The following is a 9602-nucleotide window of genomic DNA, read 5'->3' as shown; positions in this document are numbered from 1 at the left end:
GGCAGACAGAACCTCCTCTCAGCCGCAGCAGACAGCAGACAGGGGGCAGGCTGTAAAAAGCTACAGTGTTTAGAAGCCATGACGGCGCTGGACTTGAAACCACGAAGCAAAGACCTGATCTGTAAAGATATGAGTTATCTGATACAGCATGGAAGATGCAGGGCAGAGGAAATCTTTGGTCCAAGAAATCCCTTTAATTTCTTTCATAGCTGTTATCTTGTGTTAGGATTAAGGGTCAATTCTGGATGGGGTTGGAATTCTTTGTCAGAAAATAAACCTCTGTGTTGGAGTAAATTTAACTGGTCTGAATGCAGTTTCTGTTCAAGGCAATCCACATACTAATTCTATATTCTTAGGATTGTTTTCCAATTTGAATTACAGTTCAGTTAACTGGTTTTGAATTGACCTATAATACAGTAGCATGGCTATTGCCGATTGCTGACATTCATTACAAGCAAAGGGATATGAGTAAACTGTTTCAAATAGACACATATGTATGCGGGTAGCAGCCATTGATGCTGGCCAAGGTACTTTGGCCACATTCTCTGTGAAGCATAATGTAACTGAAATATCATTTTCACGAGCTCAAAGCAATCGTTTGCACCCCGTTATATGAAATAACCATAGTTTAAATTTAAAAAGTAAAATTATAAATTATAAAATTCTACTGCTCTGCACTGTATTTTACATTGGTAAGTCCCCAATACGTTCAACCTGAAACGTATAAAACTTGATGGCGTCAGATGATGACACATCTATCAAACAGAACAAAGCGGAAATTATCAATTCACTTTCCATTTACTCAGAAATAACTCATGACAACTGTTTCTAGTTATTTGGCGTTTGTTAATATTTACGAGTGACTCAACAGCTAAACCTATATTTCTTCTGGAGACGGCTTCGGAGTCGTAAACGAAAAGGTTGCATTTCTCAACGCGTCCAGGTCGCACTCGCTCACGATTGGTCCGCCTTTCTCAGAGACCGCGAATTAGCCAATTAGAGGAGTGTGCGCTTGTGCGACCGAGTTTATAGAGCAGAAACGCGTGTTCTGACGTGTTCCTTTCCGTGATGGGCGGTACTTTCACATTCGGAAAACGGTCAGCAGTGAAAACAAGCTGTCAAGAAAGGGACGTCGGGTGCCTCTGTTCAGGCCTGTGACTTTTGTACAGTTTAGTTAACAGGAAAAAAATGGAGACTGGTGCGTACGGGGCCTCGCTGGCCGGAGGCGCCTTCGACTTCGTGAGCTTTTTAAGACAGCCGCAAACCATAGTGCGAATCTTGAGCTGGGTAAGCGGGCTTCGAAGTTTTACTTTGATGAAGTGGTTAATTTGCTAGCTTGCTAGCTTGGCATTATTTCCTAAAGTTAACTCGCTAGTTGGCTAGCAAGCTAGCAGTCATTTCAAGACTTTTAATAAAACCCCCTTGTACAAGAAGACCAACGGCATTGTCATTTTTGCTTGTGTAACGTAATGATGTGGCTTTTAGATTAGCAAGATTTCTAGCTGGGTACGTTAGTTAGCGAGCTGTCTGACGTTTTCTCTCATGGAGTCATAGCAAGTTCTGTTGCTCACCGGTGCGAATGACACAGCTGTTCCACTGCAGTAAAGCGCAGAATATGTTTAAATATGATTAATTGCATTTCAGCTAGATAAAAGATGAATTGATAAAGGATCGATTTGGCATGTGTAGCTAAGCAGCTATAGAAAACTGGTTTGCTATCAAGAGTTTTTTTTTGCTCTTTTCCTGGTTTGGGTTAGATGAATATTAGTTAGAAAAAAAAGTGTGCAAGAGCTGGATTAGCAAAGTACCGCCTGCCTTCCAGGGGAGAAAGGAAAACGATGCAGTTGGTGGCAAAAGACAATGTCGCCAAACTAAGCGGTGAAGTTTCGCTAGCTAGCAAGCAAGCTAACTGACGTTAGCTTCATACTAGGGCCCTTAGTACGCACCCACCTTGTAAATATTTGCATTTAGCGCTAGCTAACGTTAGCAAGCTATATTTGAATGTGCAACCGGCATCGCTAACTTCGCCCTACGTGTCAGCGTATTTTCTTTTGTGTATTTAGCCGGGCTCCGGGTCAGATAGACACACTGGCTGCACTCATAACTCATTTTGATAACGTCTGAGGTCGGCTATCATCATGTAACTCAGGCTACCTGAGGCTAGACTTGCCAGGCTAGCTAGCCGTGCTGTTGGGTTTGCATGTGGATAACGATACGTTTTTACTGTGGACTGCATCCCTGAAATGACTGTTGAGTCTTACATGTTTTTAAAGTCTTTCACACTGGCTAAGAGAAAAACGAGTCATTTTACTTTATTTCAGCTGCAGGTGTTTATAGTTAATGTAGGTCCGCATAGAGATCCTGGAAACCCCCATAAACAGCACGTGTCCCCCTGATCGCAGAACCACTAACTTGTGACTTTTTTCCCCTCAAATGCTTTTCCTCACATCGCCGAAAGTCAAAAAAGGATGTTGCCGGATAATGTTTGTTGTGAATTCCCCCGCCATTGTTTGTGGTGTCCTAAAACTCTTTCGTTTTCTGAAGCATTTGAATTAATTGCTGGCTCCGGGACTTTTTATTGCTCCTGTCGCAATGTGGACCGGTCTTGTTTCTGAAGTGGTGATGTTTGCGTTGAGGTCACCTGTTGAGTAGGTTTTCGCCGGCTGTTGCGTGCGTAAGGGTGCGCGCTTGCAACTTGTGGCGTCTGACTAGATGCGGAGCCTGAAATTAAGCCGGCGGTTTACTGGAGGGACTTGGGGGTATACGTACCCCCATTGGGACAGAATGTGCCCTCACCCACCCCGCTGCTAGCTGCGAATCGGGTAAACAGAAGCAGGTGACTGGGAATGTGATATCGCAGGCGGGCGCGTCACGGCCAGGCGACCCACATTGGTAACGGGCGTATGAGGCAAGACCAAAACACATTTAAGATCTGCATTCCGGAGAGCACGTGGGTCGTCCCTGAGTCTGGCTCGGCTCCCCCTCAGATCTTAAGAAGAGACACGTACAGGCAGACAGAGAAACATAAAAACAGAAAGAAAGGAAGGCAGAGACGGAGAACTGCGCAGAAAGGCAGAGCTTCTAGCAGCAATCCTCTTCTTGTGCAGCCTGCCTTTGGTTGTTGGGGGGGGGGGGGGGGGGGTGTCACACACTGGTCATGTGATGACTAATTGATTCTTGTGGATTTGGAGGCGGGCCTGTATGGTTTTAGCAGGAACTGCCGCCAAAGGCCACATTTCCATCCTGTGAGAGCAGTGGGTCTTCTGTGTTAACTGCTGCTCTATTTTTGAGACCAAAAGGACAGGAAAACGCAACAAAACATGCTGATTCCTCAGTTCCTGCTTGATCTTTTATTAATGATCAGGAAATGGATTTGAATACGTCTGCAGAGTGTGTGGAACATGTGAAGCTGATTGCTCCGGAGGCTTGTGCTCTTGTTTATTTTCTCCTTTTTCCTCAGCCAGTCAGGAATTGTCATTACACTGAACAGCAGCCGTTAACATTACAGAGTAGAGTACTGTGAGCACACTTATGAGACATTCAAACAGTTTTCCTACCTGAAAGTATGGGTCCACTCAGATCTGTCTCTTTACTTACATAGGCACAATCAATCCTATCAGGCCTAAATCGTATGATTCATACCTTACCCTACCGCCCTCCATCCAGTGGTGACTTTATCTGAGGAGACCTAAAACAGTGCTGTGCTCTCGGCTCACAGCCAGGTGCGATCCCTTTGACGGGCCCCAAGCCAAACAGAAGCACTGCTGTAACCACATCAAACACAACCATCATGCTTTCATTGTATGGAAATTCGTCTTGTACCATTCATGTACCGAAATGTCATGTATACTCACAGGCATGTACCTCTACCGCTTCCTCCCAGGTTTTTGCCATCGTAGTGTTCGCCACCATCACGGGAGAGGGCTATTACAATGTCGACCCGAAGCAGTCGACGCCCACGTGCATGTTCAACCAGAACGACAGCGCTTGCCACTACGGGGTGGGCATCGGCATACTGGCCTTCCTGGCCTGTGTGGCCTTCCTGGTGCTGGATGCCTACTTCCCTCAGATCAGTAACGCCAACGACAGGAGGCGCATCGTCATGGCCGACCTCATCTTCTCAGGTGAGGGCTGCCGAAATACCTCTTAGCCCTGGGAGACCTGGGGTGAAAAACGCCCATGGCAGACACCGGATATTACAGCACCGTGTGACGGTCTGACATGGGTCAACGTGATCAGTCATGTGCTGCACGCAGAGTTACCCCTGTGATTGTGTTAGATGCACTTTGTCCTCTTGCTTCGCAAGTCATTAAATCGGTTGCTGTGGAGGTTACTCAGAAGGGCCAGTCTGATACGAGTGATTGATATGAGGGAGCTTAAAATGGCTTTCAGAGGAAACCAGGCCTTTCAAAACTTGAATGAGCCTAAAGACTGAGACCAGTAGAAACACTCTGATGTCATGCTGGCCTGAGTGTTCGTACTGCATCCTTCTTTTGTTTCTCTAAGCTTTAAATTTCTTTCACTACCACATCAATTATATAACCCTTACCCCACAAATAAACTGTGCTCCGTTAAAATAAATAGAAAAGAGATGTTTGAGTTTATAGTCTGTTTTGTTTTGTTTTTATTTACGTATAGTATTCATAAGAACAAATTATATATAATAATAGATATATATACACACACATGCATGCATATTTATTTTTTTATTTATACAGCTATGCAGGCAGCCATTAAGGGGAAACAGAATAATCTGCATTAAGCTGACACTTGTAGTCAATATATAAAGGCTGTTGAGTCCTTTTACATTAGCTTTGGACTCCATTTCCCATCAGCACCTCTGTTGAAGGTTGCAGAATGCTTTCTTACTGAGCTGACTCCAGGACTCAATCCAGAGACACAGGCTCAATACTGCCATGATGAAAGACCTGTGTTTTCTGTTCAGACCCTGACTCATTGCCCTCCTCAGAGAGGGCAATCACCCCAGCAGGCTCAGAAAACCCCCGCAGTAAGTCCTGTGTCCCACACAGGGGACAGCAGACTGATATCAGGAGCATTTTTTAACCCTCGCTTGCCCTCTCCCCATCCCCCTGCTCCACCCTAGGTGCGTGGACGTTCCTGTGGTTTGTGTGCTTCTGCTACCTGGCCAATCAGTGGTCTCATACGAAAGATGAAAAGAACATCATCCCGGGCGATGCCGCCCGAGCCGTCGTGGCCTTCTCCTTCTTCTCTACTGTCAGCTGGGTGAGCGTCCCTCTCTCTCTCCCTCTCTCTCTCCCTCTCCCTCTCCTTCTCTCTCTTTGTTTCGATTGATCAGAAGTCTGAGCTCGATGACATCACATACCTAGCCATACTGACTCATAAGCCCCAGCCTGACCTGTTAATTCTTTTATTTCAGTAAAACAAGTAAATATTTACGTCCTGGAAATTCGCCAGCATGTTGTTTAATATTACCTTCTAAAATCCCTAGCGTTGTGTAACATTTTTCTGACCTGTCTTCCGTTTAACAGGGAATCCTGACCTTCTTCGCCTTAAAGAGGTACCGTCAGGGGGTGCCTGAATTTGGCCAGAACTACACTGACCCTGCTAATGATCACACCACCCCTTACCCCTACCCGAGCAGTGGCCCAGAGAGCTACCAGCAGTCACCCTTCACCCCCAGCTCAGAGCCAATGGGAGAGGGAGGCTATCAGCCTCCCGTCTACTGAGGCGGCCTGATGTTTTGATCACATGACTTGCAGTAGGGAGGTTTTGTTTGGTTTCGTTTCTTTGGTGTTTTTTTTTTTTTTTTTTTTTAAACGGCCAATGAGAGCTCAACTGTGAGGACCGGTCCTTGCACTCCACTGTTTTGTCTTTCATTCTGAGTACAATTTATAACCTCTTGCGTGCACTTGCGTGTGGAAGGACATGCACGCACGGCACATGCATGTTAGCTTTGTATTCACAGCCAAGTGAGGTTCTGAATGGGTGTTAACGTCTTTTTCTCATACATACTGTAGGACGCGTATCCTGAAAAGGCATTGTAATCCTGGTTTGATCCGAAAAAAGATTCAGTGATTACAAAACGACGGGCTATTGTGGGACCGCTGAATCTGAATTACTGTTGAACTTATTGTTCTGTTTATGCTGCAGAATGAGGGAGGTGACCCTGAAAAGACCCAAAGTGCTTATTAGGTTTTCCAGTAAACGACAGCAGAAAGTGTTTCTGCTAACAGAGAGCAAATTGTTAAGGTGGCCGATGACATGAAAGTGAGATGAATGGATTTTATTAAACCACTGAATAAGACCTGCTAGGAGATTAGCTTTGATTTGAACATAAATCTGGGGTGTCCTATGAATGCATAGTATTATTATTATTATTATATTAATTGGCTATGACACGCTGTGTATTGGTCAGTCTTCCTGGAAATGCAGAATTGTACATTTCCTTATCTAGCTACATACACAGCAGCTTGTTAATCGCTGCCAATGATCGAACCCATTGATAGTGCCAAATAAGTGACCATTAGTTACTTAGTGTACGCTAGGCTCTGTGCTGTCAGTGCAACTCGCTGATGCTTCGTTGTAGAGCTCTTTGGAAAACCGGAATGAAGCACATGTCCTGCTCAGTGAACGTGGGACTGAGACATCCTCGCAGTGGGTAGCACATGCGGAGACGTGGGGAGTGACGTTATGAGAATGTTTTGTGTCGGCTGCATCAGTATTTAAAATGTATTCAGCGGTCCCACAATCAGCAGTCATTCTGACAGCCTATGTAAAGGAACGGGGGGGTGGGGGGGTGGGGAGACTGATGCACTGGGGGAGGCCAAAGGGGCAGGGGGGGAGGATGTGAATGCAGGTTTGATGATTTGGTCCCACAGACACTGGGGCTGAGAGGCAGTAGAGGGGAACTGCAGTGCCGAGAGAGTATTTATCCAGGAATAAAGAGGAGTAAAGATGTATATATTTCAGTGCCTAGCTCAGCATAATCTCAAGAATACCCTTTTCCCCTCCATCACAGGTCATTTGAAAACGCACTGTACCAAAGACCTAATTTATGCATTTTCTGTGTATAATTACACGTGTGCAGAAACGAGAACACTCGTTACCCAAGCGCACACACAGGCGTTCGGTGCTCTGAAACTCCACTTGTGTCTCAGTCCTGCACGGCGAACTGGATCCTGTGTTTTCACTGGATCTCACGGGGGCTCTGAGTCTCCCACAGGCCACCAGGGCCTCTGCTTTCACCAGCAAACTGAGGGGAGAACTGGCTGGACAAACAAAGTCGTTTACTAATCAACGTCACAGTGGGTTACGCAGTGTGTCTACGCCAAATCCTTACCCCAAGTTTTGTCCAAAATTACCTGACTTTTTCTTTGTTTTTCTGTGAACTTGAATATGGCTTCCATATCATAATCATAGTTGCATTTGTAATGTAGTATTAACATCATTTATTGATATTTTTCAGGGAAACGCCCAAAGTGCCCTTAAAACGTAGTATTCCTCTCCAGCCCTCTCAGTCTCTGGCCTGTGGTGTAAGCAGTGCCTTAGCCTTCAATGCCACTGAAATCTTCATACTTTTTTCGCACACTGGATATAATGTGCCTTAATGGTGTTTTTTTTTTTTTTGTTATTGTTTCATATGCGCTTGTGTAATATGAAAGTTTAATGCTTGTTTTTTAAAGGTAATGGCTGTGGGTTTCCTGATGCAATGTCTGCTGCACGCGTTATCTTTGATGTGGTTCCTGATTTTTGTTGATGAAGTTTGTTGTATATTTGTGTCTATGCAATGCAAGAGTTTCAGAACGCACTGTTGAAAGCGAGCAAGTCACCTCACTCTGCCTGGAGGTCGAGCTCTGACCAGCAAAGTGCCTGCCAAAAGGTTTCTGCGGTGTCTAAAGGAGAGGGGTGGCCAGAGGCAAGCCTGACCCTCTGATCCTGTGATATTATGTCATACCTGTGGGGTTATTCATAAGGCATAAATAACATCTTTAATTTGCCATGTTCTTCTCCACCAACTGCGTACATTCTGTGGGACTACTCATTGCTAAAGTTTTTTTTTTTTCCCCCCAGAAATGACAGCTTTTTATTAGGGGAATGGTGCGTTTGGGGAGGTATGAACATCGGCAAATTTTTAGATGGTGTTATTGCTTTATGAATAAGGCGCTGTAACCCTGCCTCTACTCAGACTGTCCCTCAATGGAGCAACAACCTACTGGTACAGGGCCCCCAAAAAACAAAGTTAATCCTTAATTGTCATGAATGTTATATTATCCCATGGGCGTAGGTTAGAGGCGGTTGTCTGAGTAAAGGGAGGACTCCCCATTGATGACAGACCCCCCCCTACACCCCCCAAAGCATTTTTCTCTGGGTCATAATTTACTGTTCTCTTAAAGCTTTGCTTCTTCTGCTCTGAAGTGCAGATGAGGGGATCCTGCCATATACTGTACCCAGTGCCTTTTGTATGTACATGTCCTCCCAGAGGACCACTGCCAAATAAAGTCCCTGTGCCTGAGCTGAGAATGGTGTCTTTGTGACAGATGGATGATAGGGTAAAGGTTTTTATAATTTTACTTCTGGCCATATATTACAGTTGCAGTGTGAACAGTTACTTTTGAAAGGGTAATGGGTGTGTGTGTGTGTGTTTGTTTTTATTCTTTTTAGTGTAGTTCTTAATATTTTGGGTTGCATCCACATTGAAGTAATGGATTATTCACATTAAGTTGGGGGTTGTTGGGAAATTTTATTTACCCTGGTCAAAAATCTTCCATGCATAAGCGCTCACTCCATGAACCTTGGGTATTGAGTATATATCTGAAATGTAACTATATTTGTGTTGATGCTTTTATACGAATTTTCACTTAAAGGAATGGTATTGCTTCAAATCCTGACGAAATCGCTGTTCTTTCCTGGTATGTTGAAAGGCATGTTACAGTATTCATTTGATCTGTTGATCTTTGACACGTTTGTTATTTTTATTTCCACTGAATGTCAGATTCATTACATATTTAGGTGTGTGAAGTAATTAGATCCTAAAAGACAAATTATTACAGGGACGAACAGGTGCATTTAATCTTTTGAATAGCATAGCGTAGGCCACTTGTGTTTGCGAAAGTATGGCCTTTTTGATTTCATGATGTTGTTCATGATAAGCAAGCAGCTAGGCACCCATTTGCCGCCACGTGTCACGTGGCAGAGATTTGAACCCATAACCTTCAGGGTGTGCAGACTGGCAATAATCACACACCTGCTTGTTACACATGGACAAAATAAAATTGTATGAACTTTCAGAGGTTTTGTTCTTACTTTCTTCTGTGCTGTAAAGAGAAATAGCGTAACGCAAAGGATCATTTGAAGGTGCTACACAATGAGAGGATGACTAACCTCAGTTTACTGCAGTGCATTTTGAAATGTATCAGTGAGTGCGTACAGCTAATAGACCAATTAAAACTAGATTAATTTGGATTTAAAACCCAGCATGCATTCCAGCCTGCCAGAAGTGGGCTTTGACAGCCCTTTGAGTTTCTGTCCTTCAGGAAATACTTACCAGGTTAACTGGTTATACTGGTTGGTTGGGCTTTATGCTTAGAAATCTTGGCCAGTCACAATACAAAGAAGCATGT

The 9602-nt window shown here is 44.4% G+C and overlaps 1 protein-coding gene across 1 annotated transcript; it reads left to right on the top strand.

Annotated features, from left to right (window-relative positions):
* The first annotated feature begins 1073 nt into the window (after positions 1–1073).
* Positions 1074–6763, top strand: syngr2a (synaptogyrin 2a). The gene is made up of 4 exons (XM_036552912.1): positions 1074–1287; positions 3884–4124; positions 5105–5244; positions 5511–6763. The coding sequence occupies exons 1-4, from the start codon at positions 1189–1191 to the stop codon at positions 5706–5708; spliced, it is 678 nt and encodes a 225-aa protein (XP_036408805.1). The 5' UTR covers positions 1074–1188; the 3' UTR covers positions 5709–6763.
* The last annotated feature ends 2839 nt before the right edge of the window (positions 6764–9602 follow it).

Source organism: Megalops cyprinoides, chromosome 19 (genome assembly GCF_013368585.1).
Source record: "Megalops cyprinoides isolate fMegCyp1 chromosome 19, fMegCyp1.pri, whole genome shotgun sequence".
In the NCBI taxonomy this organism is placed as follows: domain Eukaryota; kingdom Metazoa; phylum Chordata; class Actinopteri; order Elopiformes; family Megalopidae; genus Megalops; species Megalops cyprinoides.
Note: the sequence above shows the minus strand (reverse complement) of the source record. Positions and strands in the feature narration are given on the sequence as shown.